The sequence below is a fragment of the Pongo pygmaeus genome, chromosome 2 (genome assembly GCF_028885625.2).
Source record: "Pongo pygmaeus isolate AG05252 chromosome 2, NHGRI_mPonPyg2-v2.0_pri, whole genome shotgun sequence".
NCBI lineage: Eukaryota > Metazoa > Chordata > Mammalia > Primates > Hominidae > Pongo > Pongo pygmaeus.
In genome coordinates this window covers 86,053,278-86,077,135 of record NC_085930.1, presented here as the reverse complement: position 1 = coordinate 86,077,135, position 23,858 = coordinate 86,053,278, and the positions used below count along the sequence as shown (strand labels likewise).

Below are 23,858 nucleotides of genomic sequence, written 5' to 3'. Positions count from 1 at the left end.
CTGATCAACTCATGCTGGTGGAACCTCAGGTACTTCTTAATATCTGCTTGTTGAGAGCCACTCAGCTAAATAGTTATCTACCCACGGCAGGCCTTAAAAATGGAAAATCAAAGGGGAATGAGTTTAAAATGAAATCTTGCTCTACTACTAGGGGATATTATAAATAATAACTATTATTAAAATGTTAAAAATTCGTGACCTCCTTGGCATGTTACCAGTGACTTTCTGCCACTGGGTGGAGTAAGAGAGCTGTAAACAAAGATGCAAGGTTAATTTATCAAAATTTCTTCTTCGCTTTTATTACACACAAGAGAAAATACAGGTAGTGGGCACATGGTACAGGATTTTGTTCGCAAGGTGCAGAGGCCTCCTGCCTTTTATCATAAGGCTGTGAAGAAAATCATTTTCCAGTCTGGAAATATGTAGAAACTGTAATTTAAAAGTTATTATTTTAATAGGAATTCAGTTTTTTAAAAAAGAATACAGTAGTTAGCACTTATTGAATACATATTAGGTGCAACAAATGTTTGTTGGATACATGAGTTAAGGGGTTCACAAATATCATGAAACTTAATCCTCAGAGCAACCCTGCAGTCGAAATCATTTTAATCCCCATTTTACAGAAGAGGCAACTTAAACACTGGGAGGCTTAGGAACTGGCCCGACATCCCCAGCAAGTCAGAGGCTGAACCAGGACTTGAACCCAGGTTCATCTGAGGGCAAAGCCACATAACCACGCAGCTGGCCTTTAAGTGCTAAAAGGAATTTACTAGAGGAAAATGAGGCCCCGAGATGTCAGACAATTTGCTTGGATCGGACAACCAGTAAACCCTGACAGGTCTGATTCTTGGCCTAGTGCTCTGAGTCAGGGCTGGCCAGTTCTAGTTTTTGGGCAAAATCGAGCCAGCTGCCTCTTTTTGTATCACCTGCAAGTTAAGAATAAGGTTTACATTTTTAAATAGCTGGGAGGAAAAAATCACAGGAACATTTTATGATACATGAAAGTTACATGAAATTCAAATTCCGGCATCCATAAATAACTTTTTTGTGGAACACAGCCAAACTGATTTGCTTCATCAGTGACTGCTTGTGCTCTGCAATGGGAGGAGTCAGTCGCTGTGGCACAGACACTATGGCCCGAAAGCCTAAAGTATTTCAGCCCCTCTGCTGGAAGTAACTGAGTTTTTTCTCCCCACTGGGAGAGGGGAATTCAGTGGAAACCAGCCAAATTCTCTAAAGCAGCAAATTCCTCCTCAAATGTCCACTGCTCCTGTACCCTTGCACCTCCTTCCTTAGTCTCCTTTCAAGTGGCAATTAGATAGAGGAGGTCCATTTTCTTGGTGACCTGTAAATTTAGATAACTTTTCATGTCTCTTTTGCCTTGTTATTTTATGTCAGAAACAGAATAATTCATTGAGAATCAGAGGCAAAACTTCTGCTATGTCAGCAGCTCTTACTTGTTTGAGATGATATGTGCCAAATACCTAGCACCATGCTTGGCAGCCAACAGCATTGGCCATCCATGTGGCCTCAGTCGAGATACCGACAAGGGTTTAGATGATAATAAGGATAGCTAACATTTACTGAGCCAAGGACTATTGCAAATTATTTAAAAACTCATCTGCTCCTTAAGCAACCTTATAGAGGCCCTATTTTTATTTCCGTTTTGCAGAGGAAGAAGCTGAGATTTTAAACCTGGTTCTGTTCCCAAGTAGCTGAACAACCTAGGGAAGTTACTGCAGCTTTGAGGCTTTAGATTTCTCCTTGAATGTGAATCATATCTAAATGCTTTGTACCCCTAACATTTTATGAAGATTAAAGATGACATAAGATATTCTGTGTGGCTGTATTGTATCCACACCTAATTTCCTCGATGATTTCTTCTCGCACAGTAAGAAGAAATCAACACTCGGGGTGTGAATGTGATAGTTATTCGGACCATCACAGTAGGAGCCCCCAGCTCCAGTGGCAGGAAGCCAATGACTAGGTTCTTCTCTACGTGGTTTCAAAGAATGGTGTGTATGTGCTATGATCATGCAAGCAAGGTTTAGGATCAAGTCTGACATATCCACTGAGAGCTGATGCTACGTGCTTATGCTTTCAATTACGTTAACCCTTGAAAAAAAGGAACATAGATACTAAACCAAAGTTAAAGGAGCCTTAATATTAAACTAGAATGGAATGAACCGTCTGGCAAGCAAGAACACCTTACACTTCTGTGCTCACCTGCCATCATCTGCTAGGGATAAGACAATTCTTTTAAAGAAGGGATGTTTTATACACCCAAACATCTGCATGTGAATTTACCTTTCATGCTTTCCTTGAATCTTCCTCCTAGCTTTCAAGCCACGCATACTCTAATTTATGGATGACTTAAGAAATTTTCAAAGGTAATTTTAACAGTGTGAGACTTTTGTCGAAAATGCTGACTTTGGTCCACCATTACTGCCTAAGACAGAATCACACTCATCACTGCGTCAGTGAGTGTGATTCTGTCCTTATGTGGGGAAATGACTGAGTGGACCTCATTGCTAATATTTTCCTTGGGAAGAAGTCAGATTCTCAGAGCTTAATATTGCCTGCCAAATTCTTACTTGACTCTCATGAAACATTTCAGAGCTTAGGGGAAGGGAGATTTAGACACAGATAACATGAGGATTTTCCAGAATTCTAGGTCTTGCTGCTGGCCTCTTCTCTACACTAGCGAACTGCAAGCTATAGCTCATGGGCCAAATCTGTTCCACTATCTGTTTTTGTTAAAAAAAGATTACTGTGGCACAGCCATGTCCATTCCTCTACCTATTGTCTATTGCTGCTTCAACACTACAAGGGCAGAGCTGAGTAATCACAATAGGGAATATACAGTCACAAAGCCTAAAATCCTGCCCTTTACAGAAAAAGTTTGCAGACCTTTGCTCTATACAATCCAAATTTCTGGCCTTATGGCTAAAGGGTCAGGTAAAGACAAGAATCATCTTCATCTGGTGTTTCCCAGCTTGCAGTCCCTACTTCCAACTTGATATAGTGGTGAACAGCTATATATCTAGGAGAGAAAAAGCCCGCCTATGGTCTCTTTGAATTGACAATGGCAAATACTGGCTCAAATTTCCACTCTCTCCACCCCTTCCCACATGTGTGGTTGGAAAGATCATAGAACTCTTTTTCCACTGAGCTGGGATATAGCCTCAGAATCTTTCTTGGCACAGCACTGCTCAGGCAGCCACTGCCAATAAAGAGAAGGTGGCATGAGATGAAAGCTGTCTTCCCTCATCTAAAACATTTCTCATCAAGTCTTTCCCCATAGGTAGTTCTGCCTCAGGACAGCCTCAAGGTGGTGCTCTCTGGAAGAGTCTTAGTGGGACACACTTAGCCTCTATAAGACACTACAGACTGAATCACCCGTAAGTCTCCTCTTGATAGCAATGTGCTCGCTCCCTCTCTTTTTGATGGCTCATCAAATATGACTTTCAAGTGGAAATTGAGTCAGGAAGAAATGAACTGACTAGTCACTCAGAAGATATCCGAGAGCACGCAGTGGTGTTCTGACATTATAAGGCAGCACTCAGGATATGTCAGTCCTGGTACCTGCCCAGTTTTAAAACCTCTCCTTATAAAAATGGCCACACCCACAGCTGCTGCTCAGGGAAGCAACTTCAGGCTCTTATTCCTGAAGGTATGACCACTGCCTAGAGTGGGGCAGCTACCTGACCAAAGGCAGCCCACTCCTGGGGCAGATAAGACCTATGATGTGCACTGGGGGATGTTTCCTTCCATGCAGAGGGACAGTCATCAGTGTAACCCCTATCACTGGCTCCATCTGGGAGTGATGATGGTGCAGGGAGCTGACTGAATATTCAAATGGAGAAAGTTGGCATGGGTAGTCCCGCCCCTTCCTCTGGCCTTCCTTTTAGGGATATGCCACTCAGAGTGAGTCCAGGTCATCCTCTGCTCCTTGGGTTCCACCCTGGGATGGAAGGTACACTGAAGTCTAGTAGTGCCTGTGACTGGGTTTACAAAGCTGCCTAATTCTGGGGCTCAGAGTAAGGAAGCTCACTGTTGGTCACACAATAAGGTGCATCCTCCAACTACTTCTTTTTTCTTTGGTGATGAAGATATTTTTGTTTCCTCAGTCTATTTTATTTCTCACTAGGATCAGAACCCAGGTGGAAAAGGATCTCTTGGGCCTCTTCAAAGACCCTAACCCCACGGCTTGGCTGGATGGGCTGTGAACAATGGGAGCAGTGGCTATTTGGTAAGCTAATTAGGTTGGCTACTTACGGGATCTGGATTTTTAGGGAACACCGTGGGATCAGGATGGCCTTCCTGAGAGGCCAGAAGGTCTCAGAGGGACCAAGAAAAAACACAAAGGAGTGAGAAAGTCAGTTCTGTGGACCATACTCTGAGAATCACTATAGTAAAAGCAGTAACAGACACTTTATTTATTTATTTATTTGAGACGCAGTCTCACTTTGTCACCCAGACTGGAGTGCAGTGGCGCGATCTCGGCTCACTGCAAGCTCCGCCTCCCAGGTTCACGCCATTCTCCTGCCTCAGCCTCCCAAGTAGCTGGGACTACAGGCACCCACCACCATGCCTGGCTAATTTTTTTTTTTTTTTTGTATTTTTAGTAGAGACAGGGTTTCACCGTGTTAGCCAGGATGGTCTCGATCTCCGACCTCGTGATCCGCCTGAAAAACAGACACTTTAATATGATAACTATCCAAAAGTCTTGTACACTTCATCAACAAACTCAGATTACTATACTCAAGCAGCCCCACTGAGTCAACATCTACTGTATTAGTCTGTTTTCACGCTGCTAATAAAGACATACCCAACACTGGGTAATTTATAAAGGAAAGGGGTTTAACTGACTCACAGTTCCACATGGCTGAGGAGGCCTCACAATCGTGGTGGAAGAGCAAGGGACGTCTTACATGGTGGCAGGCAAGAAAGGGCATGTGTAGGGGAATTCCCCTTTGTAAAACTATCAGATCTTATGAGGCTTATTCACTATCAGGAGAACAGCATGAGAAAAACCCACCGCCATGATTGAATTATCTCCCACAGGGTGCTGCCCACAACACGTGGGGATTATTACAATTCAAGATGAGATTTGGGTGGGGACACAGAGGCAAGCCATATCATTTACAGTATCATTCTTGGAACAGCTCAGTTTTCCCAAGCTCTGTGTTGCAGCCATAATTCCCTGGAGACCTTCTCAAGAAAAAGTCCAAGGATATTTTGACTCTGCTGGTGTACCCCCATCCTTTGACATTAAGATTCCCAAACAGTTGTAGCCTGTGTTGTTCTCTGTGCTTGCCTCTCTCTTTGTGTCTCTTTCTTCTTCCACTCTCTGCCACTCTCCTTTCTCTCTCCTTCCCTGAGACTGTCTGCCTCACATGCTTAGATCTGCACAATACGGACTTGATAGAAATAATAATCACAAAGGAAAAATGAAAATGGCAGACACTCCAGTCAGCAAAGCCTAATATGAACATTAAAACATACCGATGGATTAAATCTTCTTAGAAGTGTAAATGCAGCATAATTGATCCCAATAAAAGTAATAAAAGGAAAATAACTGACAAAGCTACAATGAAAAAAAATTGATCAAGGAAGTCAGTGAGTGCATCAGTATTGGTGTATTTCTGATTAAAATGTTGATGTCAGACTGTTTTCAGGGTCAAAGTGATCAGAGACCCTCAGATTTTAAGAGTCAACTCTTCTCCTGTTCTTAAAGGGGGACAGGTCTCTATCAGCAAATTATATTATTGTTTGTCACTGGAAATAACTAGAAATGAACGCACACTATGATTGACCCATTCTTTCTGGGGATGCTTTCTGTGCCTGAGTTGTCACAGAGGCCCACAACTTATTAGTTATTCATACATTTCGAGAAAAGCTAGTTACCCTGCCTTAAATTTTTCCCAAAAGATTTAAAAGAGTGCATCTTTTATTTTCATACTCTGCTTAGTATTCCAGAAGAATTAAATGATTTTTATAATATGCAGATGATATTCATGCTGAAATATGCAAAATACCACATTCAAGATTATTTTCCTTAATAGTCTCTGCTGATTTCATTAGAGGTCTATCTGAAATACTAAGAAGAAGATTTGACATTTCTAAATTTGTTAGATGATCAGATTTGAACATTTTAAGTAAATGTACTTCCAAGGTTTATGCCTGTGGTTTTTTAATTAGTTAATTAGTATATTAGTAAATACCATGTGCATGCAGGTCAATGAGCTTTAGGTATTAAGGAGGATCAAGAGAGATGTAAAAAAAATACGTCAGTTACTAGATGGCTGGGAAAATAAAATGGAAAAAATTGACAATATAAGACAATACCTATAAAATGGTAACAAGTGTTACCTGCTAATAGGACCTGCTTCTATCTTAGTAAAAGTAGCCATCAGGGGATCCCAGACAGCCACCAGACTGGTTGGCTGAATCTTCAGAAATACTGATAACTTCACAATGTCCACTATATCATGAAGGAATTGAATGTGATAGCTCAGGATGAGATCAAAGAGGGCACTGTCTTCCAAACTTATGCAAAGAAAAATACACATAGTGACCCTTCTTAGCCACTACCCTCTTTCCCTCTTTCCACTATTATAGCTCCTCTCTTATGATAAGAACCTGGGATCTTTATCAAGAGAGAAAAAGCAAGAGAGCTTTGAACATTTCTGGAGTCCCAGCTGGTGTCCTTTTCTTCTTCTTGTGGGAATTGGCATCATGTGTGATAAACATCCTCGGATAGATACAGGGTCTCACACTCAACATGAAACTACCAGGGATACTCACTAATATTCATATATGTGATTTCTGTGAATGGAGCAGCCCCATAGCAAGACAAGACCTATCCCAACATTGTATTGGCCATGCCTAATAAACTGAAAATGAAGCATTCTGTTGTAACTGTACTCTTGGCACTGATCATAGGTGAAACAATGCAGAAATTTGAAGAAGGTATTATCCATAAACGGCACTAAATGCAAATCAAGCCAATGCTTTTTAGACTAAGGAAATGCAGACTCCTAATAACGTGTCCCTTAAAGTCAGTGCCTAGTGTAGCTCTGCTCACTCTCATTGGCATAACCCACTTTTATGCTTATTCAACATGGACTATTATAGTTATAGTAGATTTAGAGATGTGAGTTAGCAAAGAAGTAGTATAAAAGGAGAATTTCCAAGTTGAATCTGGAGGATAGGTAAGATTTGAATCACTGCAAAGGAAGAAGGGAGGAGTGAGTAGAGGATCAGAAGTCAGTCATCAAGTCAAGTCATCATCCATACCTGAGAGTTGGTATTGGGGTCGTAACAGTGGTAAAAACTGAAGCCCAGGACCTGGGTATATCAGAAGGCTGTCCTGGAGAGAGTAATGGCTTTGCAGCAGTATGTTATGGCCAAAAGAACAGAGTGGGAAAACTGAGTAGGTACAGAGTCAATGACATTAGGCAGAACCAAAAACCCAAGCAGAATTGCCACAGATATAAAGTGGTATGGAGGCAAGAGCAGAGAGAAAAGGAGATGAGAGAACAAGGGGAATCTAAGGAATTTAAATCTGTGAACCAGAAGAATGATGGCATAGTTGATGGACTTGGGAAAGTCAGAAAGGGAACTCAATAGAGAGCGTGGGAGAGGATCAGAGATGAAGCTGCAACACTGGATAGAGTGCATGTGGAGAAAGACGTGTGAATACAGGGGACCATCCAAGGAGAGATGTGACAGACAAATGGAGAAGTTATGATCATTTTAAAGGCCCTTCATAAACCACATGCAGAACTGTGGTTTTCAAAGATAGCTCAGTGAAAATGAAAAACCAACCAAAACCAAAAATATCTTGTCACAAATAGTGGTTCTCAGTACTTCCAGTGGAGAAAAAGTTGCCAACTACAGGGACCTTTGGGAAATGTCTTTTATCTTCCAACTAAATTTTTCATTTGCTTTCCTCTATGTCAAAACATAAATTCTTATTCTCTCACAATTTTCTCTACATTTAGTTGTAGTTTATCCAACCTTAGAGTATGATTTGGTTCCTTCTGTTTTTTTTTTTTTTTTCTAAACAGAGCAAGTCTTCATTTGTCTACAAGGACAAAGAAAGATAAAGTGGTACAAAGAGATGGAAACATTTTGGACACTTTTAGTGGTAGTTTCTATTTGACCTGACATTACACTATACTCTGTTTTGATGGATGAATTTCTCAAGGTTCTTTATTCATATCAATATTAAAATTGGCTCAGACTCCCAGAACACACACCATTGTCTAGCTAGGCAGAGTGAGGTGAAAAGGGGTTTCCATCATCCCAGTAGCTATTACAAAGCCAAGTGACACTAAAAATGAGATGTGATGGAAAAATGTTACCAGAGACTGAATTACAATGGTACATAATTTTTATTGCTAATATTTATTAAGTACTTTCTAAGTTTCAGGCACGCTGCCACATGTTTATCACAGTCTGAAGAACTGTGAGGTTTGAGTGACCCAGATAACAGACATTTCAAAACCCAATGGCACATTTTGTTACTACTATCTATTTCCTGTGAATAAAGTAAGTGGCCTTCTTGTTTGTTTGGTGACCATTCAGAAGATCCAGGATCCTTGCCATAAGTCTCTCTAATATGCAGCCCACATTTTAAAGATTCTGTTGCCCACCCACAATGTATTATATCCTGATGAGAAAAGTTTTAATCAATCAAATCAGGCTTGACGTAGTGGGATTTTGTGGACAAATCTTTGTTCGCAGCTGTATAATAATTACAAGCTGTTTTACCAGTGGATAAGGAAAGGATTATTCTCCTCTTTGAAAATGGTAACTTTATAATTACATGTATTTACTTGCCTTATCAGAACAGAACTCACCAACTGAGACGGAGGATTACTTTTATTCAAAAGACTCTTGGGTGAAATGAACAGCTACATATTTGGGGGAAATTCAGCCTCTGTAACCAATTGTTTCTGGTGTGAATAAAGAATAAATTATCTGAAATGAGGGTTGTTTTTTTTTTTTCCTTTTTGAAACATATACAAAACTTGGCACAAAAATTGCCTAGACAGTTAACTTGGCCCAACCCATGAAACTGTTGAGAAATGTACATTTATTGACAGCTCTATACAGTCAGTGTACAGAGCGTTTTGGCCAAACACAGTATACAAAATGTTTTGAGCGGTTTTGTAGTTCTTTATCAGAATCCACCAGCATCTTATAATAATTTTTTAAGAATTCCTTTTATTACTGTCCCATTTAAATCTGCAGCAAACCTCTATGTCTCAGATATGTCTGAAGAGGAATATGCTTGTTTCTCAGGGGTTCATTATGATTCCAAGTTGAACTCTTAATATATTAATAATAAACCTCGAGATAATTTGTAGACTGGATACCGTTTCTCTTAGCCAAATCTTCTCAATTTTATTTTCCACCCAATACCAAAAGGTTTGTTTCAGCAACAAAAGGTTTGTTTCAGAAAAACATTTTGTTTTTCTTTTGCCAAATGTCTTTAAAAACAATGATCCCACCCCCTTCATTCTTACCAATCTCTCTAACATTCCCTAAACTCTCTCTGAAGTTGTTGTGAACATAAACATATTCTGTGTCTTTCACTTTCTTGACTAGGCACTGTACCTCCTCTGGATGGACACTTTCTTATCCTTGATTCTGAAATACTGATAAATTGGAGCCACAAATAGAAGAGTACAAATCGTGTCCTTCTTAGCATGGACTCGGTATGCTAAGAAGGACACAATTTGCACTACTATTTGCTACATGATGGTATGTGATCCTTTGGTCTGCTGGAGGAAAGAAAGAAACCTATGGGTATTAAATGGTTTAGAGGCAGCCATAGAGTTTTCAGCTGTGTCCCACATGCTTCGTGGCTATTCATTCTTCAAGTCTTCAGTTATGCTAGGTTCTAAGACCAAGAGATAAGAGGAGTAATAATGCCTTCACCTCCTATCAAAAAGGCAGCCTCAGTAGATTGACTCTGGGCTGAGTAGCTTTGAAAACATTTTCATTCAGAATATTAGAGCCCAAGATTTGCTGCTAACACCTAGAATACATGGAGAACAGGGGCCCTTAGCTGAGTGGTGGAATTGTTCTGGGCAGAGTGAATGCAGATCCCCAGCAGAGCCAAGGTCCAGTTCTGTGTCTGATGATGTCCCCTGGCCTCTTTGCACTTTTCTGGATTTAGGCATTCTCTCCGGTGCTCGTTTCCAACATGTGTTCTGTACGGAGCTAATTTTCCATCTTCTATTCTTTACTCAAGCCCTGTCCCCTTGCAAGGCAAGACGGACCTGTTTCTCACCTCCACCCACAGCCTGTCCGAGGTCGTTCTGTTGCGGCTGTCATTGGAGATGTGGCTCTTGGAGGAGGGTCTGATGTTTTTGTCACTGCATGCCCCTGTCCTTCTGTATGTCTGAGTCTCATTGTCCTTTCTCTTCCTACTCTCCAGGTCTCCATTTTCTACATGTCCTGTTCATCACTTTGCTCTCTGACTCACCAGTGACCACTCACCTCTTCATCTCCTTCCTCCTTCACTGTCCCCTGTGGACATGTCCTTACTGGGACCAGTTTCACTTCACAGTGACATCTTTCACCTTTCCTGCCTTATCACTCGCATCCTGTCCCCCTTTTCCCTGCAGAACCCCCTTCCTCCTTCCTCCTGGTGTTCAATTCATCATCATCAGCTTAAACCAAGTAAGACATTGAGGGAATCCCACACTGCCGTCAAGCCTCAAATCTGCTCCATTGTCTAAAAAATACTTCTTAATGCTTAAACTTTACCACATGTAAACATTAGACAAAGGCTCACAGGACCTAATCAAAATATTAGTTAAGCTAGCTTTCTTAGATCTAATATATCAATTTCCAGGTAAATAATCTACTATATTTGGCCCTTTGGGTTTTCATTTTACCCCTAGAATAATGTGAGTAATTGAAATTTATCCCATGTTAGACATCCACTGCCTTACCTTAGAGAAAATGTCCTAATACACTTCACGCGGGGGCAGAGGGGTGCTCCTTAAGGTAAAAACCACTTTCATGGTAATAGTGGTAGTAATAATAACAATAAGAGAAGACTATATTGGCATTTCTACCGATAGGTTAAAAGTAATGGTAGGCAAAACTGCTGGCATGTTATCATGGAATCAAGGCAGTGGCAACATACTGTGCTAGTAGTCGTTGTACTTTTTTTTTTGAGATGGGGTCTTGCTAAGTTGCCCAGGCTGGAGTATAGTGGCATGATCATAGCTTGCTGCAGCCTTGAACTCCTGGGCTCAAACAATCCTCCTGCCTCAGTCTCCTGCTTAGCTGGGACTAGAGGCATGCACCACTACACCTGAGAGATCATTGTACTTTTTACTACCACATACTCACAGTAAAAAACAAAAAAAAAAAATTGGGGAGGGCAGCCAAGATGGCCGAATAGGAACAGCTCTGGGCTACAGCTCCCAGCGTGAGCGACGCAGAAGATGGGTGATTTCTGCATTTCCATCTGAGGTACTGGGTTCATCTCACTAGGGAGCGTCAGACAGTGGGCGCAGGACAGTGGGTGCAGCGCACTGTGCGCCAGCTGAAGCAGGGCGAGGCAATGCCTCACTCGGGAAGTGCAAGGGGTCAGGGAGTTCCCTTTCCTAGTCAAAGAAAGGGGTGACAAACGGCACTTGAAAAATTGGGTCACTCCCACCCTACCACTGCGCTTTTCCGACGGGCTTAAAAAACGGCGCACCAGGAGATTACATCCCGCACCTGGCTGGGAGGGTCCTCCGCCCACGGAGTCTCGCTGATTGCTAGCACAGCAGTCAGAGATCAAACTGCAAGGCGGCAGCGAGCCTGGGGGAGGGGCGCCTGCCATTGCCCAGGCTTGCTTAGGTAAACAAAGCGGCCGGGAAGCTCCAAATGGGTGGAGCCCACCACAGCTCAAGGAGGCTGGACTACCTCTGTAGGCTCCACCTCTAGGGGCAGGGCACAGACAAACAAAAAGACAGCAGTAACCTCTGCAGACTTAAATGTCCCCGTCTGACAGCTTTGAAGAGAGCACTGGTTCTCCCAGCACGCAGCTGGAGATCTAAGAACGGGCAGACTGCCTCCTCAAGTGGGTCCCTGACCCCTGACCCCCGAGCAGCCTAACTGGGAGGCACCCCCGAGTAGGGGCAGACTGACACCTCACACGGCCGGGTACTCCTCTGACACAAAACTTCCAGAGGAACGATCAGACAACAGCATTCACGGTTCACGAAAATCCACTGTTCTGCAGCCACCGCTGCTGATACACAGGCAAACAGGGTCTGGAGTGGACCTCTAGCAAACTCCAACAGACCTGAGCTGAGAGGGTCCTGTCTGTTAGAAGGAAAACTAACAGAAAGGACATCCACACCAAAAACCCATCTGTACATCACTATCATCAAAGACCAAAAGTAGATAAAACCACAAAGATGGGGAAAAAACAGAGCAGAAAAACTGGAAACTCTAAAAAGCAGAGTGCCTCTCCTCCTCCAAAGGAACGCAGCTCCTCACCAGCAATGGAACAAAGCTGGACGGAGAATGACTTTGATGAGTTGAGAGAAGAAGGCTTCAGACGATCAAACTACTCCGAGCCACAGGAAGAAATTCAAACCAAAGGCAAAGAAGTTAAAAACTTTGAAAAAAATTTAGATGAATGTATAACTAGAATAACCAATACAGAGAAGTGCTTAAAGGAGCTGATGGAGCTGAAAGGCTAGAGAACTACGTGAAGAATGCAGAAGCCTCAGAAGCCAATGTGATCAACTTGAAGAAAGGGTATCAGTGATGGAAGATGAAATGAATGAAATGAAGCAAGAAGGGAAGTTTAGAGAAAAAAGAATAAAAAGAAACAAACAAAGCCTCCAAGAAATATGGGACTATGTGAAAAGACCAAATCTACGTCTGATGGGTGTACCTGAAAGTGATGGGGAGAATGGAACCAAGTTGGAAAACACTCTGCAGGATATTATCCAGGAGAACTTCCCCAATCTAGCAAGGCAGGCCAACATTCAGATTCAGGAAATACAGAGGACGCCACAAAGATACTCCTCGAGAAGAGCAACTCCAAGACACATAATTGTCAGATTCACCAAAGTTGAAACGAAGAAAAAATGTTAAGGGCAGCCAGAGAGAAAGGTTGGGTTACCCACAAAGGGAAGCCCATCAGACTAACAGCGGCTCTCTCGGCAGAAACTCTACAAGCCAGCAGAGAGTGGGGGCCAATATTCAACATTCTTAAAGAAAAGAATTTTCAACCCAGAATTTCATATCCAGCCAAACTAAGCTTCATAAGTGAAGGAGAAATAAAACCCTTTACAGACGAGCAAATGCTGAGAGATTCTGTCACCACCAGGCCTGCCCTAAAAGAGCTCCTGAAGGAAGCACTAAACATGGAAAGGAACAACCGGTACCAGCCGCTGCAAAATCATGCCAAAATGTAAAGACCATCGAGACTAGGAAGAGACTGCATCAACTAATGAGCAAAATAACCAGCTAACATCATAATGACAGGATCAAATTCACACATAACAATATTAACTTTAAATGTAAATGGACTAAATGCTCCAATTAAAAGACACAGACTGGCAAATCGGATAAAGAGTCACAACCCATCAGTGTGCTGTATTCAGGAAACTCATCTCACGTGCAGAGAAACACATAGGCTCAAAATAAAAGGATGGAGGAAGATCTACCAAGCAAATGGAAAACAAAAAAAGACAGGGGTTGCAATCCTAGTCTCTGATAAAACAGACTTTAAACCAACAAAGACAAAAAGCGACAGAGAAGGCCATTACATAATGGTAAAGGGATCAATTCAACAAGAGCTAACTGTCCTAAATATATATGCACCCAATATAGGAGCATCCAGATTCATAAAGCAAGTCCTGAGTGACATACAAAGAGACTTAGACTTCCACAGAATAATAATGGGAGACTTTAACACCCCACTGTCAACATCAGACAGATCAACGAGACAGAAAGTTAACAAGGATAGCCAGGAATTGAACTCAGCTCTGCAGCAAGTGGACCTAATAGACATCTACAGAACTCTCCACCCCAAATCAACAGAATATACATTTTTTTCAGCACCACACCACACCTATTCCAAAATTGACCACATACTTGGAAGTAAAGCTCTCCTCAGCAAATGTAAAAGAACAGAAATTATAACAAACTGTCTCTCAGACCAAAGTGCAATCAAACTAGAACTCAGGATTAAGAAACTCACTCAAAACCGCTCAACTACATGGAAACTGAACAACCTGCTCCTGAATGACTACTGGGTACATAACAAAATGAAGGCAGAAATAAAGATGTTCTTTGAAACCAACGAGAACCAAGACACAACATACCAGAATCTCTGGGACACATTCAAAGCAGTGTGTAGAGGAAAATTTATAGCACTAAATGCCCACAAGAGAAAGCAGGAAAGATCCAAAATTGACACCCTAACATCACAATTAAAAGAACTAGAAAAGCAAGAGCAAACACATTCAAAAGCTAGCAGAAGACAAGAAAGAACTAAAATCAGAGCAGAACTGAAGGAAATAGAGACACAAAAATCCCTTCAAAAAATTAATGAATCCAGGAGCTAGTTTTTTGAAAGGATCAACAAAATTGATAGACCGCTAGCAAGACTAATAAAGAAAAAAGAGAGAAGAATCAAATAGACGCAATAAAAAATGATAAAGGGGATATCACCACCGATCGCACAGAAATACAAACTACCATCAGAGAAAACTACAAACACCTCTATGCAAATAAACTAGAAAATCTGGAAGAAATGGAAAAATTCCTCGACACATACACCCTTCCAAGACTAAACCAGGAAGAAGATGAATCTCTGAATAGACCAATAACAGGCTCTGAAATTGTGGCAATAATCAATAGCTTATCAACCAAAAAGAGTCCAGGACCAGATGGATTCACAGCCGAATTCTACCAGAGGTACAAGGAGGAACTGGTACCATTCCTACTGAAACTATTCCAATGAATAAAAAACGAGGGAATCCTCCCTAACTCATTTTATGAGACCAGCATCATCCTGATACCAAAGCCGGGCAGAGACACAACCAAAAGAGAGAATTTTAGACCAATATCCTTGATGAACATTGATGCAAAAATCCTCAATAAAATACTGACAAACTGAATCCAGCAGCACATCAAAAAGCTTATCCACCATGATCAAGTGGGCTTCATCCCTGGGATGCAAGGCTGGTTCAATATACACAAATCAATAAATGTAATCCAGCATACAAACAGAACCAAAGTCAAAAACCACATGCTTATCTCAATAGATGCAGAAAAGGCCTTTGACAAAATTCAACAACTCTTCATGCTAAAAACTCTCAATAAATTAGGTATTGATGGGACACATCTCAAAATAATAAGAGCTATCTATGACAAACTCACAGCCAATATCATACTGAATGGGCAAAAACTGGAAGCATTCCCTTTGAAAACTGGCACAAGACAGGGATGCCCTCTCTCATCACTCCTATTCAACATAGTGTTGGAAGTTCTGGCCGGGGCAATCAGGCAGGAGAAGGAAATAAAGGGTATTCAATTAGGAAAAGAGGAAGTCAAATTGTCCCTGTTTGCAGATGACATGATTGTATATCTAGAAAACCCCATTGTCTCAGCCCAAAATCTCCTTAAGCTGATAAGCAACTTCAGCAAAGTCTCAGGATACAAAATCAATGTACAAAAATCACAAGCATTCTTATACACCAATGACAGACAAACAGAGAGCCAAATCATGAGTGAACTCCCATTCACAATTGCTTCAAAGAGAATAAAAAACCTAGGAATCCAACTTACAAGGGACGTGAAGGACCTCTTCAAGGAGAACTATAAACCACTGCTCAATGAAATAAAAGAGGATACAAACAAATGGAAGAACATTCCATGCTCATGGATAGGAAGAATCAATATCGTGAAAATGGCCATACTGCCCAAGGTAATTTATAGATTCAATGCCATCCCCATCAAGCTACCAATGACTTTCTTCACAGAATTGGAAAAAACTACTTTAAAGTTCATATGGAACCAAAAAAGAGCCCGCATCACCAAGTCAATCCTAAGCCAAAAGAACAAAGCTGGAGGCATCACGCTACCTCACTTCAAACTATACTACAAGGCTACAGTAACCAAAACAGCATGGTACTGGTACCAAAACAGAGATATAGATCAATGGAACAGAACAGAGCCCTCAGAAATAACGCCACATATCTACAACTATCTGATCTTTGACAAACCTGAGAAAAACAAGCAATGGGGAAAGGATTCCCTATTTAATAAATGGTGCTGGGAAAACTGGCTAGCCATATGTAGAAAGCTGAAACTGGATCCCTTCCTTACACCTTATACAAAAATTAATTCAAGATGGATTAAAGACTTAAATGTTAGACCTAAAACCATAAAAACCCTAGAAGAAAACCTAGGCATTACCATTCAGGACATAGGCATGGGCAGGACTTCATGTCTAAAACACAAAAGCAATGGCAACAAAAGCCAAAATTGACAAATGGGATCTAATTAAACTCAAGAGCTTCTGCACCGCAAAAGAAACTACCATCAGAGTGAACAGGCAACCTACAAAATGGGAGAAAATTTTCGCAACCTACTCATCTGACAAAGGGCTAATATCCAGAATCTACAATGAACTCAAACAAATTTACAAGAAAAAAAAATCAACCCCATCAAAAAGTGGGCAAAGGATATGAACAGACACTTCTCAAAAGAAGACATTTATGCAGCCAAAAAACACATAAAAAATGCTCACCATCACTGGCCATCAGAGAAATGCAAATCAAAACCACAATGAGATACCATCTCACACCAGTTAGAATGGCAATCATTAAAAAGTCAGGAAACAACAGGTCCTGGAGAGGATGTGGAAAAATAGGAACACTTTTACACTGTTGGTGGGACTGTAAACTAGTTCAACCATTGTGGAAGTCAGTGTGGTGATTCCTCAGGGATCTAGAACTAGAAATACCATTTGACCCAGCCATCCCATTACTGGATATATATCCAAAGGACTATAAATCATGCTGCTATAAAAACACATATGTTTTAAAACATGTATGTTTATTGTGGCACTATTCACAATAGCAAAGACTTGGAACCAACCCAAATGTCCAACAATGATAGACTGGATTAAGAAAATGTGGCACATATACACCATGGAATACTATGCAGCCATAAAAAATGATGAGTTCATGTCCTTTGTAGGGACATGGATGAAACTGGAAATCATCATTCTCAGTAAACTATCGCAAGGACAAAAAACCAAACACTGCATGTTCTCACTCATAGGTGGGAAGTGAACAATGAGAACACATGGACACAGGAAGGGGAACATCACACTCTGGGGACTGTTGTGGGGTGGGGGAAGGGAGGAGGGACAGCATTAGGAGATATACCTAATGCTAAATGACGAGTTAATGGGTGCAGCACACCAGCATGGCACATGTATACATATGTAACTAACCTGCACATTGTGCACATGTACCCTAAAATTTAAAGTATATTAATAATAAAAGAAAAAAAAAAGAAAAAAAATTATTTCATTAAACCTCAACCCTTGAGTACACATCTTTTTGATACTCTTTGTGACCAAATGATAAACACACATAAAGCACTTCTGCAGCATCCTGAACTGTTCTGAAGAAAAGTGTTTGTGCAATTGTCTGGGTATCACGCTAAACTGCTCACTTTTCCATGAAATGCTGTTTCTTTCTTGGAATAAAACTGACACACTATAGTTGCTCAGACTTGGTTAGCTGGAAGACATTTTCTTAAATATGAGTGAAGTGAGTCTGTCCCATCAAGGAAAACAACTTAACCATTTTGTGGCTGATAAAATTTGTACCATAAAGTGAAATTCAAATTCTAGACAATGTGCACCTGCCCTGTGAACTTGACAGCTTCCTACTAAAAAGCTTTTCTAATATGATGGTGGTAATATTAACAAATGTGATTTTTTTTATATTGTACATTGAAATGAGACAACCTTTGGAAGATCTGCATAATCACAAATTTTCTGGATAATCAATGAATGATTTTGAACCATGCATGGATAAAACTCACTTAATGTGTAAGACAGACCAATGGGTTTTAATGGAATATGAAAAGTTCATCGAGATAGTTTCAGATTCCACATGGACACTAATTTTCAATAAACTATTACCTATAGACTTTTAGTGTAGTACCAAAGAATATTCAGAACTATATGAAAAGAGCATTAAAACTCCCCCTGGCTAGGTGTGGTAGCTTAAGCCTATAATCCCAACATTTTGGGTGGCTGAGGCAGGAGGATCACTTGAAGCCAGGAGTTCAAGACCAGCCTGGGCAACAAACAAACAAACAAACGGACAAAACTACTCCCATTTTGAAAAATACATATGTCTGTGAGGCCAGATTTTCTTCATATACTTCAACCAAAACATAACATTTTATGCAGAAACAGACACACTAAATGTGAAAAGTATTTACAAACCTGTAAAACAATGTCATTATTCTTACTAAAAATTTTTTAAAATAGTTATTTTTATAAAATATATAATACATATGATATATAAAATATACCATAAAATATACAAAATTATTTTTTAAGAATTATTTTTTAAATTCCAAGTAATTTCAGTTATCAAATTAATTTATCAATTAAATCAATTAATAAACATTGACAAATATAAGCCAAAAAACCAAAGCTTTTTGGGATCCTCAATTATGATGCATGATTCTCAGACAAACATTTCTCAGAGTGTTTTTCCTCAAACACTAATCTCATAAAATGATTCATAAATAAAAGGGCTTTCACTCTGGGGTAAGTTTGGGAAATCTGGAGAATAATAACACCTGCCATACTTGGAGAGCTACAACCCACGTTAGTTTGTTAGAGGCCCAGGGAAGTCCTGCTGTACTGCGTTTGTTTCATCTTATACAATCCAGTGTTTCCTTCTGTTATCTCAGGAGGTTTGTGAATCCAGAACATGCTGGTCACTTGACCTTGGAGAAGGGGTACTGGCACAGCGGAAATCTACCATGACTTACCTTCAAGCCGGACCACGAGGGGCACCTTGAGTTCTAGCTCCCGGCAGGCTTTGGTGATCCCATTGGCAATGATGGCACAGTTGACGATACCACCAAATATATTGACAAGGATGGCTTCAACCTGAAATCAAAAATAAAAAGTTACCAATCAAAATGCTGATCGCCAACAGTCTCAAAAATAACTGGTTAAATAACAGAGACAATTAAAATAAGACTCCTTGTTTTTTTGTTTTTGTTTTATACAGAGCATAAAATACAAAAATGGCCCAGAACATGTTAAGAAAGCTCATATTAGTAATAAATTAATAAATATCACAATATAACATTACCAAATTTTCCCATCAATCACTCTTTTCAACTCAAAATGAATTTAATCACCATTCATTTGTCTATTATATAATGTCTTCTTTTTTTTGAAAATATTATTGTCTATTCTTTTTATGAGTAGTATCATTTAAAATTTCTTGCACTTAGGTTTTTTTCCTCCATGATTTACAATTACATTTTTATATGTCATGGTGCCTCACACAATATTTCAAAATCAGAAACCATTTATTGTTTTGTATTAAAAGGTAAAAAAGATTCAAACATTTTCATGCTTCCTTAATACCTCTTTGATACGCTAGAGGTATGTTCTCAAAAATCAGAGATAGTTTAATTATCTTAGACAGCAACCTTTTGATTAAAAAAAGACTCTCGAAATAAAGAGATGCAAGCTTATAGCATAAGCAACAACAATGTAAGGAAAGTCAAGTTACTGACTGAAGCTTCTCAGAAATGTAAATTTAAACCCATCACCCATCATGTTAACTTGTTTGTACATATTCCATATTCAAAGGCACGTGGGCCAAAAAAAAAAAAAAAAAAAAAAACAAACAAACTCTACTTGTCCTGACTTGATAAATAGGCATAAGAAAATCCTGTATAATTAATATGAAGAACGAGATAATGAAGAGAATTCATTACCTAGATTAACTGATAACACCCACAAAAAATGGCTATTCATCAAGCTGGAGGCATCAAAATTCCAACAGTAGAGTCACAATTAAATTATGCCGCACTAATTGTAAAGCATATATATATGTGCTGCATAGAATCCCATTATTTCCGTGTGTTAAATTACCTACACCAAACATACGAGAAGACAGTATCTTACATTTGTATAGCATTTAACTGTTTAGAAAGTGCCATCACACAAATCCTTATTTTTTACTGTTAGCCTTCCCAGAACCCTATTCATTAGGTAGGGTGAAGGTTGGCTCTCTAGCTGAGAAAGCCATCGGGTGCATTGGGGGATGCTGTCCCAAGGTCACACAGCTGTCATGTGGCTGTGGCCAGGCCCAAAGCCAGCTCCCTAGATTGTCTACTGATTTATTCATTGATGTTGTTGCTAGGGCTGGGACCTTGGGCGAGTTACAGAACCTCTCTTGAACATTTCCTCATCTGTATTACAGGAAGAAAAAGTGGACCTAGCCCACAGGATGCTGAAAGGCCTAAATGAGATAATACATGTGAAATGTTTACCACATGGCTTTAAATGTACTTAATGGATATTTACACTCGCATTTGTTCAGCAAGCAGTGATGAAAGTGGGCAGGTTACCTAGAGAGCAAGTAAGAAAACCTTTTTCAGTAGACTGCAGCTCATGTTGAATTCAAATACAATGGAAATACAAACTTATTGAAATTCAACAAAAAGGTAATGCCTTAAGAATCAAAGAAATGAACAATATTTTTCAAACCAATTAGAGACTGGGGCTACACCCAAAAAAGAAATCTCCCATTACTATTCACAGCAGGACGACTGTTAAGCAGAAGCTTGCTTTCTAATGACAGCTATTAAATGCTGTTAGCATTGAGGCTTGGTACAGCAGTAGTTTCCAAATAACTGTAGGATGGAGAGGAACTTGCCAGAACAATAGAAGAAAAACATTCAAGAGCAAGAATGACTCCACGGGGTCCATGATAGAAACTCAGGACCTGCTGAGGCTCAGTAAGGTTTGTGCAGAGGAACTTGGCAATTCTAGTAAAACACACATTGGCACCTGCATGCCTCTGCCATGTTCCAGCCTGCACATTCCTTAAGGACAAGTTCGGATGTCAACATCTCAGGGAATTCTCATCAAATTAGAATCACTGACTCTGTTTAACCCATCTAAAGCTTTACGATCATTTTATAGAGTATAGTTTACATGATAATCTTATGTGAATTCACCTAAACAGGCAGGAGTGAGGGATAGGAGCAAAAAGGAGAGAAGAGGCTTGAGACCCTGTGATTCAATTCTACTTAGTGGGTGAGTGCCTGGAGTAAGTGTCAAACAGGAGCTGTGAATCAGTGTTGCCTCAGTTGGCATCAGTTCCCATGAGTCTCTCATGTGTATCTCACGTTTAATTAGAGTCCGATGTTAAAAATAGATACTCTTCATACAACCACTTGTGCCTAAAATTCAACTACTTTAGTTGGTGCTGAACCCCAGGAAAAGCCTTCTTTTCTAACTGCAGAGGAATAACTGTTTTTGTTAGACTTACTGAGAAATGAATAGCTGTTGTTCTCCAATGTACTTTATTCTCCTCTTACCTTCCTCTCCTCATCCACAAGATGCAACTCCCATGTTTGGATCATCTTTGTGCTTCTCTAAAACAAAGATTATGTATTTTCCCATTTTTTAAATAATCAGTAGCCAGCACAATCCATGATATGGCATAATCATGTAAAAACAATGGTTTAACAATGAATGAATGAATTTCAACAGACACTTGATGAACATCTCCCTGTACCAGGTACAGAATTAAGTTCTTGGGATATGGAGAAGGATAAAATATCATCACTGTCCTCAGGGAAGAATTCAAAGACTAGTTTGAGAGCCAGACCAATAAACTGACAATTACAATACAGGGTCTACAGATGTCTCACACAGCCAAGACCAGGGGAGAGGCAGTGACACAGGCTGCTGACATGACAGGATTTTTGGAAGAGGTGAGGTTCTAGTAGACAGGAAGAAAAAAAGAGCAGGATCTGAGATAAAGGGAGCAGCCAGGATACAGGCAGATATATCACCCAACTTAGTTCGCTGAGGAACTAATGGTTGAATGGTGAAGTAACTTAAGATGATACAGGTGAGGCCAAGATTGGCAGGTGCCAGATGCCAGGGATGGGAACTTGGATCCTCTTATTTCTTCCTTTTTAGTTTATTTATTTATTTTTTGAGACACATTTTCACTGTGTCACCCAGGCTGGAGTGCAGTGGCACAATCTTGACTCACAGCAACCTCCGCCTCCCGGGTTCAAGCGGTTCTCATACCTCAGCCTCCTGAGTAGCTGGGACTACAGGCACCTGCCACCATACCTGGCTAGTTTTTGTATTATTAGTAGAGACGGGATTTTGCCATGTTGGCCAGCTGTCTCGAACTCCTGACCTCTACTGATCCTCCTGCCTTGGCTTCCCAAAGTGTTGGGATTACAGGTGTGAGCCACTGTGCCTGGCCTTTTCCTTCTTTAGAACTGGGTGGATGCAAGTCTTGAAAGCAGGCTCCCTGAAATGCAGAAGAGAAATTATAGGAGGGGAACAGAAGGACAGAGAGGAGAGTGAGTGCATGAGAGACAATGAGAAATACAGAACAACCATGACAGAGCATGGGAGAGACAGAGAGAGAGAGAATGAGTGAACAAGAATCAGTAAAGAGAAGGCAAGAGAGAATGCAAAAGAATAAAAGAGAGAGAGAAAGTGCAAAAGGGAGAGTGAGAAGTCATGACGAAGACAGAGGAGCTGAAAGAGTATGACCAATACTTTACAAAGCAATTGAGATTTCTACAAGAAGAGCAACAACACATAGAAGTACGCAGGCTGCTTAGCTCAGGGAAATGGGATTGTTTAGGACACACGATATACCACAGCACCCTAAGAGAAAAGTCACCACCCTGGGTGGTGAGAAGATCCCACTCAACTAGAGATTATGCCATTGTCGCCTTCTCTCCCACTGTAAAGTAATTTGCTGCAGTCATGCACTTTAATGGAAATCTGATTTAAGGTTTAACTCTGGGCCAATTTCTATAATTAACTACTGTAATCTGCAATCTCAAACTGGGAATGCAATTAAGATACTTTAAAAATAAAAGCCTCGTGACATCATTATTATTATTTAGCATTTATAAAGCATGTCAAATTTTCAATGTGTGCCTCACATGTTCATTCATTTTACAACCACTAACTGCTGTTCCATGACGATACCAACAGCAACTTTTAATTATCTTCCCCCAGCCCCCTGGCAAAGAGAATTTTTTTTTTTTTTTTTTTTTTTTAAGAATTCAGTGTTAGGTCTATTTAAGAACCCGAGACTCTCCCGGAAGATCCCAAGTGCTTTTGGGAACAGAGGCTTTTTCTAATTCTCGGGTGAGAATTATAAGGGTTGCTATTTACTGTTTCACAAAAGTAAAGATCATCTAATGAGGCAGATGAAGTGCCAGATAAAGGGCCCAGGTCCCCAGATCCCAGACAGCTGATCACAAGGCAAGTTTGCGCTGGCAGCTGTGCAGGTGGTCAGGCATTCCATACACAAGTTTTTCAAATGTCTGGGTGTTTTGCTTTGAAAAACACACTCTAGCTGCAGATTTTACTCCACAATTAAAAGTAAAAACTAAACTTTGAAAAAAGAACAGCTACAGCCCTCGCTATTTATCAAGCTTCTTTCAACATCATACCCACTGCCCAAATAAACAAACCAACAAAAATCAATACTCAGGTCCTCCACCCCAAATCAACAGAATATACATTTTTTTCAGCACCACAC

General features: G+C 40.3%; 1 protein-coding gene across 2 annotated transcripts in view; it reads right to left on the bottom strand.

Annotated features, from left to right (window-relative positions):
* SUCLG2 (succinate-CoA ligase GDP-forming subunit beta) overlaps positions 1-23,858 on the bottom strand; it is a 292,876-nt gene that overhangs the window by 6,886 nt on the left and 262,132 nt on the right. Inside the window, exons 10-11 of one of the 2 annotated variants that reach the window (XM_054480755.2) lie at positions 19,072-19,192; positions 4,415-4,688 (exon numbers count right to left, since the gene is read on the bottom strand). In XM_054480755.2, coding sequence (XP_054336730.1) covers positions 4,642-4,688; positions 19,072-19,192 — 168 coding nt within the window. In that variant the 3' untranslated portion in view covers positions 4,415-4,641. Of the gene's footprint in view, positions 1-4,414; positions 4,689-19,071; positions 19,193-23,858 lie in introns of those variants that run through there. The other variant, XM_054480754.2, reaches the window with a different exon arrangement.